This window comes from Phoca vitulina, unplaced genomic scaffold, assembly GCF_004348235.1.
Source record: "Phoca vitulina isolate PV1807 unplaced genomic scaffold, GSC_HSeal_1.0 scaffold16, whole genome shotgun sequence".
Taxonomy (NCBI): domain Eukaryota; kingdom Metazoa; phylum Chordata; class Mammalia; order Carnivora; family Phocidae; genus Phoca; species Phoca vitulina.
The window spans coordinates 3,129,358-3,144,430 of NW_022589719.1; the positions used below are offsets into that span (position 1 = coordinate 3,129,358).

Sequence of the window (15,073 nt, forward strand, 5' to 3'; positions counted from 1 at the left end):
ATGGACTCTGAAAAACAAACTGAGGGTTCTAGAGGGGAGGGGGGTGGGAGGATGGGTTAGCCTGGTGATGGGTATTGAGGAGGGCACGTTCCGCATGGAGCACTGGGTGTTATGCACAAACAATGAATCATGGAACACTACATCTAAAACTAATGATGTAATGTATGGTGATTAACATAACAATAAAATTTTTTAAAAAGAACATGTATTCATTATTCAGAACAAAATTCTGGAAATGTGTGGTTGATGATTCTGTTGAAAGATGCAGGATGTAGCAATGGAGGAAATGGACAGATCCTAAAATTATAAATGGATAAGCAATATAAAATATTTCAGTGATAAGGACACAGAGAAAATTTCCAAAGAGTTATGGGTAAGATAAAGACCTTTATCAAAGGAACAAAAGAAGCCTTCAAATTTTTGTTAACAAAGTTTACAAGAAGTTGATAAAATATCAGCAAATACACCATCAAAAATTCCATTTACTTTTGTGCAAAATCATCAACATGAAATGTCTTCTCATATGTGTCACTTCAAATATGGTACAGAATAAAGAAATATAAAACAATTTTATAAAATTATAGAAAAATAACTATTGCATTTATTTTTATTTAATCTATGTAAAACAAAGATTGTAGTCATCTGTTTAATCACATATCACAGCACCTAGCAGAGTACTGGTATACGGGAAGAACAAGAAATACATCATGTTGTTCCACATCTTACTGGAATCAAACAATGATTAATAATCAGGAGGCAAAAACTAAGCACTGGAGTGCCTGGGTGGCTCAGTCGTTAAGTGGCTGCCTTCGGCTCAGGTCATGATCCCAGGGTCCTAGGATGGGCTCAGGTCATGATCCCAGGGTCCTGGGATTGAGCCCCACATCGGGCTCCCTGCTCAGCGGGGAGCCTGCTTCTCCCTCTCCCACTCCCCCTGCTTGTGTTCTCTCTCACGCTGTGTCTCTCTCTGTCAAATAAATAAATAAATAAAATCTTAAAAAAAAAAAAACCAAAAAACTAAACACTCACATCATAACTAGTGATTTATTATGACCACATTTAAGACTATTGCTTAACTTATGTACATTCACATTTCAAACACAATTCCAAAATGCATCAAGTAAGGAATTGCCTCTAGTCTCAAATCGCTTGACCAGAACTGATGCCATTCCTAGAAGTTTAAATAGGGAACAGAGAGCATGGTATAGAAAAGGAAAGAAAGGAAGAAAAGAAGAAAGAAAAAGAAAATGAAAGAAAGAAGAAAGAGAAAAAAAAGAAAAGAAAGAAGAAAAAAAAAAAAAAGATTTTCATTTGCACAGTTAACCGTGACCTTCACCAAAAACATTTCTTTCTAGGCCTGTTTCCTCACGTATAAAAGGTAATTCTCAGTTCCAAAATGTCAATAGAAAAGAAAAGAAAAAAAAAAAGAATAGCATAAAAATGAAGAAAGGTCAAGTGTTCCCTGGTCATCTCCTCCTTATTCTTAAATCACCCCATCCCTGCCCCAAACTCAGTCACTCCCTTTTCAGCACTGTCAAGGCCTTCAGCTCAGACCACTACCGCACCCTCAGTTCACCGTCCCTCATCTATTTCCCCCCCTTAGACGATAATTCTTATCTCCCAATTACTGGGGAGCTGGCAGTTGATAGGATCTCAACCACACAGAACCAGTTCAGAGGAGCCTGTGAAGAGTGAGGCCATTTACTCTGCTCGAGGCACTAAGGGACACTTTGAGGTGGAGCAGGGCTCAGTGTAACATGGCTGAGTTCTGAGAGCAGCTGAATTTTAGCACATTATGCTACCACTCTACACTCCTCACAACACCCTGGGAGGTAGGTGCTGTTGTTCTTATTTTAAAGATGAGGCAACTGAAGCTTCTAGAGACTGGCACAATGCCGTCCAACTTTTAAGGGGCATTGCTTGAATTCGAACTCAGGTAAAAAATGTCTGACTTGTCCCCAACTGTATTAGAGAGAGATCGGGTTTAGCGCCCAGGAAGGAAGCCGGGCCAGGAGAAAAGACCCGCGCGGCAGGTGGCAGAGGCGGAACGGAGAGGCTGCAGGATCCTCGGAGACCCGCCCACGCGCCATCCTTAAGGCAGGGCCCCCTTAAGGAAGTGGGGCTTTTCCTCACCCGACAGAAAATAACTCCTCAACTGGGAGGGGGTTCCCTCCGAGTGCCACCCGCGGAAGGCGGAGGGCTAGGCAGATGGAAGAGGACCAGGCCGGTCGGCGGAGACCGGAGGAGGAGGGTTCGGAGAGATGGGAGGAGGCAGGCCGGGAGGACCAGCTGTCTTGGGTGTGGGCCAACCGGGTGGAAGGGGACCAGCAAGACCTGTTGATGGGGCTGAGCGGCCAGGAGAGCCGGGAGGCGGCGGGGCCCGTGGGGGTCCCGGAGGCGGCGGGCCCCGAGGAGGCGGAGGAGCCGAGGCCCACGGGCTCGGGCGGCGGGAACCGAGAGGGGCGGGCGGGCTGGGCGCCTGCCGAGCCGAGGGGCGGGGCGAGGGCGGCCCCCGAGGGAGGGGCGGCGGCGGGTCCGGAGGGAGGGAGGGGCGGAGAGGGGCGGGGAGAGAGGGACGGGGTGAAAGCGGAGGGGCAGTCCTGCGAGGCCGAGAGTATCCGCAAGCTAAGGGAGGAGTTGCGGAGCCGTGCCGTCCCGGAGCCCGGGAAGCTCCGGGAAAGGTACTGGGAGGGCACCCAGGAGCGCTACCGGGAGAGGGAGGTAAAGCGCAGGGCCAAGGGCACGAAGCAGGTCGAGAATAAGTACCAGCTGGAGAAGAAGCCCAACTGGCTGAAGGACCCGAGGCTGGTGGAGACCGAGGAGAAGGAGGTCCTCAGAGTGAAGACGGACGAAAACTTGGCCAACTGGGCGTCGGGGCAGCAAAGCCGGCGGCCCACGATTCGAGTCAACGTCTACCCTAGACCTCACCTCCAGTCGCAGTGGTCCATCGGCCACCACTCGGTCAGTGTCATTAAAGAGCTGGCGAAGATGGGCGACCCAGACGTCCTGGAAATGGTGCAGGAGGAAGGTAGGAGCCGGCGGACTCAGTGGCGCGGGGGAGGGTCGGGCTGGGCGCGCAGGGACCCCGGGGGACGTTGGCGGCCCTGCGGCCTGGATCCCGGGGACGTTCGCTGGGTGGCGTGCCCTGCGCGAGACAGGGGCTGCAAGAGGAACAGTCCCAGCCCCGGCGGGTGGCTGGGTGTCGGCGCACCGTGATTTCCTCTGCTGCTCGCGCTAGCCGGGGACCTGCGTCCTGTGACCGCTGCGGTTCCGAGACCGCCCCCCTTGCTCCAGTGTGCGCCGCCGAGCGGTGGAATAACGCGGGGAGGCTAGGCGAGCGCGCTGGCCGCGGGAGCTGAGGCGCTCCGGCCTCAGACTCCCACGCGGAGCCGCCGCTTAGGGTGCGTGATAGCGGTCCCCTGTGTCGGGAGCTAGCCCTTGAGTTCTTTTGTCTCTCTTCATTTGCCGATTACTGCTCAAGCTTTGAGATCCTTGGTAATTATGCGAGGGGCGGACCCTAGGGTCGATCAGCTGGAGATTCTTGTGCACCTGGAAACGCTGCCGTTTTACTGGCTTTCATCGCGTCTTCACTTCCGTTGAGAAGTTATCTGTTCATTGTTTGCTAAGGCCGTGGCACAGACCTATGTTCTGTGGATCTGTTTTAGTACACACGTATGCTTAAGAATGCACGTATTTTTCTGCGACTATCTCCGGGACTCTCAGTGACACTTCCCTCAGTGACACTCTCTTTTCATGTCTTGTTTGGTATTAGATCTGAACATGGAAACAGTTTTTCTAAGTGATGAAACATCTAAGTAATCTTAGCATTCAGTCTTCAGAGGCACCAAGAAATACAATGCATGATTGCATCCGCCTCTCCTTTCTCAATAGCTTTATTGAGATGTAATTTAGATACCATAAGTCACCCATTTAAAGTATACAATTCAGTGCTTTTTTAGTGTATTTATAGAGTTTTGCAATCATCACCCCAAATAGAAACCTTAGCCGTCACTCCCCATCCCCCCATTCCCTACACTTAGCTCTAGGCAGTTACTAATCTATTTACTCTCCAGATGTACCTACTCTGGACATTTCCTATAAACAGACTCTTACAATATGTGGTCTTTTGTAACTGTCTTCTCTCTCTTACCATAATGTTTGTGAAGTTCATCCATGTTGTAATTTGCATCCTTCCTTTTTATTGCGATATAATACTCCATTGTTATAGATATGCCACATTTTATCCGGTCATCAATTGGAGGACATTGGGGTTGTTACATTTTTTTTTTCGTCACCACAGATAATGCTTCTCTGAAATTCGTGTACAAGTTTTTGCATGAACACACGTTTTCATTTTTCTTGGGTATATACCTAGGCCTGGAATTACTTGATTATATGGTAGCTTCATATTGACCATTTTGAGAAACTGCCAAACTGTTTTCCATTTTGTAGTCCAACCAACAATATGTAAAGGTTACAATGTCTCCACATTCTCACTAACATTTGTTACTGTCTATTTTTTTTATTTATAGCCATCTACTGGTTGTGAAGTGCTATCTCTGTGGTTTTTTTTTTTTTTTTTAAAGATTTTATTTATTTATTTGAGAGAGAGAGAACACATGAGAGGGGTTAGGGTCAGAGGACGAAGCAGACTCCCTGCCGAGCAGGGAGCCCGATGCGGGACTCGATCCGGGGACTCCAGGATCATGACCTGAGCCGAAGGCAGTCGCTTAACCAACTGAGCCACCCAGGCGCCCTCTGTGGTTTTGATTTGCATTTTCCCAGCGCTTTTCCATTAAGTATCTTTCCCACTGCTTATTGGCCATTCATATATCTTCTTTGGTGCAATACCTACTTAAGTCCTTTGCTCATTTTAAAAATTAAATTGTCTTTATTATTGCATTCTAAGAGTTCTTTATATATTCTCTGTGTATTATTTGCACATATTTTCTCCCATTCTGTGAGTTGTCTTTCCATGTTCTTGATAGTGTCACGTAGAAGCAATTCCCTTTTCTTTAAATCAAAAAACAACTTAAGGTAGAAGGAAATAAAACTATTGAAAACTTTAAGTTTTGACTAATGGCTCTGCTAAATGATGCAATAAATTTATTTGTTAGTGAAAATGATTGGTTCATTGTGCAAAGTGAAATGACTTTTAGATGTATAAAACTGAAAGTCCTTTTCTATACTTGCTTAATGGTTTCCTGCTTTGCTGGGAATTACTTTCAGTTGTAATTTCAGTAGTCCGAAGGTCTTAATAGATATTTTTTTTTCACTTAAAACATTCAGTAAGTCATTATTCTCAGTCTTTCTGAAGTAAAGCTATGAGAAGGTACAGAAATATATTTTTTATTGAAGGAAGAGAGGAGGGGAAAATGTGGAGTATGCAACCTTCTGTGCATTATGAAGAAAAAATATATCAATATGACATAACAGAGATTGACCATTATTCTCTTTCAGATGTTAGAAGTATGATCTAGTGTAGCCTCAGGATAATTTTGCTTACTAGAATGTATACTCAAATTAGTATTACTTCAGCCACGAGGTCATACTGCAGCTTAAGTCCATCTCAGGAAGACTTTTAGAACTTTTCCTGAACTAATTTGTTTTCCCTTTGCTTGGCAAAGACCTTTGTAGCTTCTTTATATTCCCTCTTAATATGATTGAAACTTCACCTCTGCTTTGGTGGAGGTAGGAGAAAAGGATATTGATGTGGAGTACCATATATTTGATGGTTGGGTCTGATGACTGCATCCGGTCCAAGTCCCTGTTTCCTGTTTTGTTCGTGGATCCAGCATCCAAGCAGTGGAGGATTGGGGCATTGGTGAGAACAAGGCCTAAGGAGCAGGGTGGTTCTGGCCTCTCAGATGACTCTCAGTTTTCTAAATGTTTTTCGATGTGTCAGTTATTTTGCGTGTTGGTTTTACTGCCCATTACAGAGACCCCTGTTATTACTGGAGTTGTATGAAAAGTGCATTAAAATGAGTGTGTATTTTTTAACATCAACAATCCAATGGATTTTCAGAAGCCATTCTAAATATTCTAAAGATATGTTTCTTCCTGGAGCTTAACGACACAGTATTAAAAACCAAAGTGTTCGCTGAAGAAGGCTGAAAACGACTGGGTTCCACAGCATCCATTTTTAGGAGCTACTTTCATTTCTGTTTTTTAAAATGTAAACTAATGTCTTCGAGTAAATTTACTGATACATGGAAGCCTGGATCTTTTATTTTCTATGTTTCCTAAATCACCTTTGAAGAGTTAATAGGAGAAAGTTAAATGATTGATTTACATGTGATGAGATTTTTTTCCTAGAGAGAGAATGCTAACATTTTACCTTTTAGACATAATAGTTAATGAGGTATTTCTAGGATTTGTTACATTTTCTTAGTTTATTTTCTTCAAAATTGAACACATAAGCAATCAATCTTCTCTAGTTAGCTATTTTCCTACTATCTAATAATTTTTAAAATGAATCGTAAAGACAAAGTGTAACTATATATATATATATATATTTTTTTTTTTTAAGATTTATTTATTTATTTTTGAGAGAAAGAGAGAAAGATAGAATGAGTGGGAGGGACAAAGGAGAAGGAGAGAGAATCTCAAGCAGGCTCTGCACTGAGCATGGAGCCTGATACAGGGCTCAGTCTCAGGACCCTGAGATCATGACCTGAGCGGGAACCAAGAGTTGGTTGCTTAACCAACTGCACTACCCAGGCGCCCCAAGTGTAATAATATTTAAATAGTTATGTAAACAGATACTGCTAGTAAAATGTCAGTGTTGCTGAAATTGAAATATTGACTGGTTGACATTGCAAGGAAGTTGTGATTTGAAATATTCATTCTTTAGTTGATTTATGACATATTCAGCATGGCAAAAGACAGTTTTAAGGGTTTAACATTGGAAAAGGCACTTTTAAAATTGAATGTAAAGTTGCTCGAATCTTTACAACTTCATTAAGCATTGTATTTAGCCAAATCACCCTTCTTTTAGAAATGTGAATATTTGATTGCATGCATTTTGTTTTATGCTGCTGGAAGAGGTGTAAACTGAGAAGATCATTTGGTAAATGCAAGAGCTATTTTTGGGCTCAGGGTTTGTTGGAGTGTGTATTCTTAGCAATGTGCTTTCAGAGAAAACTCAAAGCTCAGTCTTTGGGCTGGCTTTACTTTCACTCGTCTTTTATGATTCTCCGTAGCATTTGGTATTAAACCCTTCATATCTCTGATTTCTAGCCCATAGGAAGAGTATAATTATTTCCATTGATTTTAGAGGATGCTGGAGGAATGACAAGAGACTGACTTAGAGTTGTTGGCTTCAAATCCTGCCTCAGATATGTTTCTGTTTTGACAGAGGCTTGGTGATTATGTGTAGTTATGACAACTTCATACTTTGTGAGTGTGACAGTTTGTCTATGTCTCTGGCATGTGCGAGCATCTAATTGTGCCTGTGTGTGTCAGAGAGAGAGCTAGTGAGCACTATGTGTGAGAGGGGGCACAGAGTGTGAAGAAACATGTCCGTTTTTTCTAATCTTTCTGCTTTTCAGAAAAGGGGACAATTTACAAAGTGTGTCCCACCTGGCTCTCAGGGGGCTTGCCCTCTCATGGAGGGTGATATAATTGGGCTGGGTACCTAGAGAGGGCACCATTCCGGGTGGTACCGGAGCAGGTAGGAGACCAACACAGGGACAGATAAGGAGGTTTCAGACCAGCACTGAAAGGAGGATGTCAGAACGGATACGGTGTGAAAAACGAGCAATAGTTAGCCAAGGAAGAAGGCAACTGTTAGTTCTAAGGAAGGGCAGCAGCAAGTTGAAAGGGAAAAGGGTAAGAGAGAATTAGTAGGGGTAGGAAATAACCTGGAGGAACTATGTTGTCCCTTTTCCAAAACCTCAAATAAACATTGCATCCAGCTCTGATAGCAATTTGAAAACATTGTTTTCAATGAGTTGTTTTATGTTAAATGCAGCAAAAATGCTAAGGGGAAGGAAGGGTTAGTGCTTACAGATTTTCAACTCTCTCTTCTAAAAAACAATTCTAAAATACTCTATAGTCCTCGCTTAAGGCTTGCACTTCTTCCCTCTGTACTTGGAACAGTTCTTCTGCATAATGACTGGTTTTGTTCTCAAGAAAATAAAAGCCTCCCCTAAGTCAGCATTCAAGTACCATGCATTGAAAGACAAAGCGTGTATTCCTTGGAATCCTATTTTTTACGTACATATTAGAAGAGTTTGCTAGATTGGTTTTTTTCTCATTCGAAAATCCAATGAGAGTTGGTGGCCGTATTGTGCAGTTTTGAGCTGTACATCTAGACAGTATTCATGGATAAAACCCTTTGCTGATGGTACTGGACCATGTTTTATATTTTTCAAATAATCTTTACTTATATTTTTAGTCTTTTAGGTGAGAAAGCCTGTACTCGGAAAAATTAAGTGATACAGCTATAGCCAAATTTGTTTAGTTTTCATGCTTTGCTTGCCATAACTATTAACTTTTTAATAGCAGACCCTGCAACAAAAAAGATCTGAATACAAAAGAAATTCTTTCATCTTTATTCTGACACTCGAATTTATCTCAAAGAATTTAAGTTTTGAAAATCAGTAATAGGATATATCCTAATAATAATAACAATTTCAACAAAGTAACTAACACTCATTGACCTCTGCGCCCATGGCTGCATGAAGCACTTTACATGCATTGTCTCATTTAATGCTTGCACAAACCTGATAAGGTAGACATTAGTGTCATTTATATGATACTTGAGAGCTTTCAATTCATGCATAGAAGTTGCAAGGAAGGCTGAGAAATGTGCTTTTTGGTTTGTTTTGTTTTTGTTTTTGCTAGAGCACATTGCTTCACCAATAATTAGGGTTTTGTTAGTAAAGAGAAAGGAGGAGAAAGGATATTTGTCTCCTGTATTTGCCCACTGTTAATAATCTTACCCATTTTATTAAATAGAATCTTCTCAAATTGCCCAAACCTAGGAGAGTCCTCAATCTTAGTTCCTCAACTTGCACATCTGAAATTTGACAGCAGTTTATTTCAAATGTTTACAGAAGTGTCTGTAAGCCATTGATGTGTCTTTACGCACACTTGCCCCCCTGCAGCCCAGCCAGCCACACCTCCTTCCTGGCTTACTGGTTTACTGCAGCAATTCCTGATTTGTCTCTTGGCTCGGTCTCTCCCCCTTCCTTTTAACCCATTCTTCCCTGAAGGACCTGTGCTTTTCATACAATGTAAATGTAAATACGACTTAACAGCTTTTTTGTGGGGGGCACCTGGGTGGCTCAGTTGGCTAAGCATCCTACTCTTGATCTCAGCCCAGGTCTTGATCTCAGGGTCATGAGTTGAAGCCCTGTATTGGGCTCTACCCTGGGCATGGAGCCTACTTAAAAAAATAAAAAAATAAAGCTTTTTTTGTGGCTTACTATTTTACTTAGAAAAAAAATCCAGGTATACAAAGTCTTCCACAAACTGTCCCGCGCTCCGAGTCTCTCTGTTCTGTCCTGCCCCTCTACCATTTACTTACTTGTCTCCAGCTTGACCTTCACTGCTTTGAACACCTCAAAACCATTCCTGCCTTACAGCCTTTATGTGTTCTCACATGGCTTGAATGCCCTCAACATTCAGATCTCAGTATATATATTCCTGCCTCAGAGAGATTTTCTGATTTTCTCATATCTAAACTACTCCCCTGACCAGCTCTGTTTATAGCATTTATCTCAAGTTTTGGTCTGCTTCCTCTACAGAACTGTAAATTTCTTAACAATGGAGAATCAACAAACGTTAGCCATTGTCACATTATTACCATTGTTATATTAACGATCCAGTGTCAAGAACTGTTAAAGGTCTGAGATTTTACTATAGCTGGAGGTTAACAGAATATCCCGTTACAGTTTCATGGATACTGGTAGAAGACATAAGACACATGGCTCAGAGACAAAGGACAGTTTATTACTCACAGCATTAATAGTAGCCAGAGTGGCAGGATTTTTTGCCCATTTCTTGGCCCAGTTTGCCAAAAATGAATGCAAAGAGGCCCAGAAAATACCTGCAGATGTGGTGGGTTGCAATACAGGAGAGCAGTCTCAAGTTAAGGAACTTGAGTCTTTTGTACTGGTCAGTAATTATGCCTTCTGTTTGCTCTGGATGGAGACACTGTAATAGTCCCGGACTGTGAGCAAACCTGCCCTTTGCTACAGAAGGAGATGCTGTATCTTCCAAGGGTGTTCACTCACCCAAGATCCTTGAAAAGATAATCCAGAACAAATGGCAGTCAGTGTCTCACTAGCAAGATATGCAGAAATGTGAGTGACCCAAGGAGAATTGTCTCCAAACAATATCTGCCCCTGAGTATTCATCCCTAAGTAACATCCTTGGGTTTTGCATAGTTATCTTTATATAAGTGAAATATTAAAGTTTCTGCCCCCCCCTTTTTTTTGCTAAATAATATTCTTTGGAGAGTTATCCATCTTTTTGCATGTAATTGAAATTCATTCAATTTTGTTACTAGATACAGTATGTGGTATTATTATATATATTATTGGCCATAATACCACATAATTGTATTTATCCATTTTACTATTTCTGGATATTTGAGATGATTTTGGTTTCCTATTTATTCCTAGCAATGCTTTTATGAACATTCTTGTACATTCCCATAATGCCTGTATTTCTTTTGAGTTTATACCTAAGATAGCACTTCTCAAACTTTTTGATCTCAGGACCTCTTTATACTTTAAACAATTATTAGGAACCTCAAAGAGCTTTTGTTTATGTGAGTTATGTCTATTGTTATTCACCAGGGATATCCACTTTTACCCCTTCTATTAAAAATAGTACTGGAAGTTCTAGCCTGACCACTTGGGCAAGAAAAAGAAATAAAAGGCTTCCACACTGGAAAAGAAGAATTAAAATTCTCTCTATTCACAGATGATATGATCTTTTATGTAGAAAACCCTAAAAAGTCCCCCCCCAAACCTGTTAGAACCTGTAAATGCATTTATAAAAGTAGAATACAAAGTCACTACACAAAAACCAGTTAAATTTTTGTACACTAACAATGAACAATCTGAAAAGGAAATTGAGAAAACAATTCTATTTATAGAATAAGAGACATATCTACAAAAAGGTTGCTACAGCTAATGTCAAAAAAATTACTGCCTTCTAGGATTTTTATGGTTTCAGGTCTGACATTTAGGTCTTTAATCCAGGAGTGCACTTGTTGTGATGAGCACTGGGTGATGTATGGAACTGTTGAGTTATTATATTGTACACCTGAAACTAATATAATACTGTATGGTAACTAACTGAAATTAAAATGAAAACTTAAAAAAAGAACAAGATATTTAAGAATTAACCAAAGATTGCATGACTTATATAAATAAAACTACAAAGCATTGCTGAAAAAAATTTAAAAAATGCGAACATACCTATGTTCATAGATTGGAAGACTTAATATTAATAAGATGTCAGTACTAACCAAAGTGATCTACAGATTCAGTGCAGTCCCTATCAAAATTCCAATGATGTTTTTTGCAGAAATAGAAAAAGCCATCCTAAAATTCATATGAACTCTCAAGGGATGCTGAATAGACAATCAATCTTAAAACAAGAATAAAGCTGGAAGATTCACACTTCCTGATCTCCAAAATTACTACAGAGCTACAGTAATAAAAACAGTGTGGAACTGGCATGAAGACAGATATAGACCAATGGAATAGAATAGAAAGCCCAGAAATAAACTCTCACATATATGGTCAAGTGATTTCTTTACAATGGTGCTAAGACCATTCAATGGGGAAAGGACAGTCTTTTCATCAGATGGTGCTGGGAAATTTGGGTACCCACATACAAAAGAATGAAATTGGACCCTTACCTATGACCATATATAAAAATTAACTCAAAATGGAATTAAACCTAAATGTAAGACCTAAAACTATCAACCTCTTAGGAGAAAAGAGAGCAGCAGTTTCATAATGTTGGATTTGGCAGTAGTCTCTTGGATATGACCCCAAAAGCACATGTAAGAAAAGAAAAATAGACAAAATGACCTCATGAATATTAAAAATAATGTGCATCAAAAAACACCACAAACAGACTAAAAAGGCAAACCACAGAATGGGAGAAAATGTTTCCAAATCATGTATCTGATTCAGAATATATAGAGTACTCCTGAAACTCAGCAATAGAAAAACCTGATTAAAAAACAGGCAAAGGATTTGGATACACATTTCTCTTAAGAAGGTATAAAAATGGCCAATAAGAACATGAAAAGATGCCCAATAGCATAATCATTAGGGAAGTGCAAATCAAAACTAAAGTGAGCTACCACCTCAAACCCCTTAAAATGGCCACTATCAAAAAAACAAAAAATAACAAGATTTGATGAGGATGTGGAGTAATTTGAATCTTTATGCAGTGTTGAGAATGTATAATGATAGAATTGCTGTGGAAAACAATATGGCGGTTCCTCAGAAAATTAAAAATTGAATTGCCATATGATCCAGCAATTCCACTTTTAGGTATATGTTCAAAATAATTGAAAGGAGGATTTCAAAGAGATATTTTTACAGCCATGTTGATAGCAGCATTATTCATAATAGCTAAAATGTGGAAACAATCCAACTGTTCATTAACAGATGAATGGATAAATCAAATGTGGTATACACATACAGTAGAATATTGTGCAGCCTTAAAAAGGAAGGACATATGCTACAACACTGGTGAACCTTGAGGACATTATGCTAGGTGAAATAAACCATTCACACAATGACAAATTCTGTATGATTCCACTTTTATGAGGTACATAGGGTAGTCAAAACCATAGAGACAGAAAGTAGAATGGTGGTTGCCAGGGACTGGAGGAGAGGAGAATGAGGAGTTATTGTTAATGGGTATTGTGTTTCGGTTTTACAAGATGTAAGAGTTCTGGAGATAGATGGTGGTGATGGTTGCTCAATATTATGAATATATTTAATGCCTTTGCACAGTATACTTAAAAATGGTTGGATGGTAAAGTTTGTTATGTGTATTTTACACAATAAAAAATGGAGAAAGAAGAGCAAAAAAGAAAGAAAGAAAAAAGAAATAGAAAAAGGTTTACAAATGGTAAATTTATATTTTCTATATTTTCAGAATATATATGAATACTTCCTAAGATTACAGTTACTGTGGATGGCCCTTTATTCCATTCCCACTGTGATTTTCTCCAAAAAGTGTTTTTATATAGAAAGGTTTTGACTTGAGAAGTATTTCTCAGTGTTTCTCCAATGTGGAATCACTAGAGAATAAGAATCTTCTACGTTTAATATTTTTTTTTTTAGCATTAGAAACTTATTGGAAGATGTATTTCAGTCCAAATGACTCAACACGTAACTATCACAAAGATCCCTGTGTATGAGGAAAGTCATTTGGCCTGTTTAGAACTGGTGGTGCCCTTTAGTGCTTTCCTTGCAGACAGTTTGGTTCAATTCCAGGGAAACACGCCGACAGAATATTAAATCTTATGCACCGAAAACTAAGAGGTAGCGATGGACATCCCTATTGGATGCTTTCCTCTATCCAGTTTTGAGGCTACAGATTAATAACTGCATTTATTAGAGTTAATTTTATTTCTTAGTGGGAGACATTATATCCTACACATCAGTGTTTGCTTTTCCCCTAGGTTATAGACAGTTTTTGGTGCTGACTTCTATTGGCAGCTATTTTGAACAACTTAGCTCCAGGGAGGTCTTGGATGTTTCCTTTCAGTATTTTTTCTTCTAACTTTTTTGTTTGATTTTGGAATTTCTGTTTTCTCCTCATGCAGACTTCTAACCTATTCTGATCAGTTGGTCATTCTAACTTGTTTTTTCCTTTCTTATTTAATTTAGAGAGAATATCCAATATAGAAACAGAATATGTTTTCGGAATGAATGAGGTAAGTTAAATGTATATGTATTAGTTTCCAATAAGTCAGAACAGAAAATCGAGACAAGGCTACAAATGTACTTTGTCTGAATACTTAGTACTTCATTATTTACTCATAGTACATTCTTTTTATTTTGTCCTCTAATCTATTCATGTTTTTGGTAAGGAAAGCAAATTCCATGTTTCATGCAGATTTAATACTCGATCTTTCTAGATGCGATAAGGGAGCAAATATAAGTTTGGATTTCTCTTGAGGCTCCCTGTGAAACAAACTCAGATATGCTGAGTCTTGGTGTGTAAGAGAAAAGTATTTGGCTTAACGCTTTGCTGGAGTGTTATGAGGGTGGGATATGTGACAGCTTTTTATGTTAAACTTACTGGTATGTGAGGAGTGCTTATTGATGACTAAAATACAGTTCTAGTGACTCAACTCCAATTAAATACATATATTAAATGAAATAATAATAAAATTAAATACAAGTTGTAAAAATAAGAACCTAACTAAAGGCCTTATTTTATTTATATAAACTTGCAAAAAGATACTAAAAATTTACATTTCTTGTATACAGAGTATAAGCATTCTAAAGATATTTTTTATCTTTCTGGTAGGCTCTAGTTGACACAAAAGCACTCACAGAGGTAGATTTTTTTGAGTTGGGTTAGGGGTGTCCAGCCAGATAGAAAAAAAGTTCTTTAAAAATAGATAGATTTTTAGGAATAACTGAAATTCCCACCCTGGAAAACAACCCACCAGATAGACTGGCTAGGTAAGCTGGCTGACTTAAAATTTGCAGAAGTTCTGGGATTCCTTTAAAACCTGTGATCAAAATGCTGAGAGAAATAGAATATGACAGCCAAAGGGACTATGAAAATCATTTAGTTCAGTGATTTTTACAATGCAGTTTGTAGACCACCTGAATAACAATTATATTAAAAAATTTCTTAAAAATGTGGACTCCTGGGTCCAATCTGCTAATCGTATTCTTGGGGAATAAGGTTATAGAGTCATGATTTAAAAATAACACCCCCAAGTGATCTTTATTGCTACTGAAGTTTGAAAACCACTGTCATAAAGCAGAGTCTCCACAACTTAAAGTGATGTAATATGACACAGGGAACATGTTTATTAAATGAGTAAGTGAATCAAGGTAACTATGTA

General features: G+C 39.7%; 1 protein-coding gene across 1 annotated transcript in view; it reads left to right on the forward strand.

Moving 5' to 3' along the window:
• Positions 1-2,593: 2,593 nt before the first annotated feature.
• ANO5 (anoctamin 5) overlaps positions 2,594-15,073 on the forward strand; it is a 110,162-nt gene continuing 97,682 nt past the window's right edge. Inside the window, exons 1-2 of the mRNA XM_032414322.1 lie at positions 2,594-3,028; positions 13,878-13,924. Of these exons, the coding sequence (XP_032270213.1) occupies positions 2,989-3,028; positions 13,878-13,924 (87 nt within the window). The 5' untranslated portion in view covers positions 2,594-2,988. The remainder of the gene's footprint in view (positions 3,029-13,877; positions 13,925-15,073) is intronic.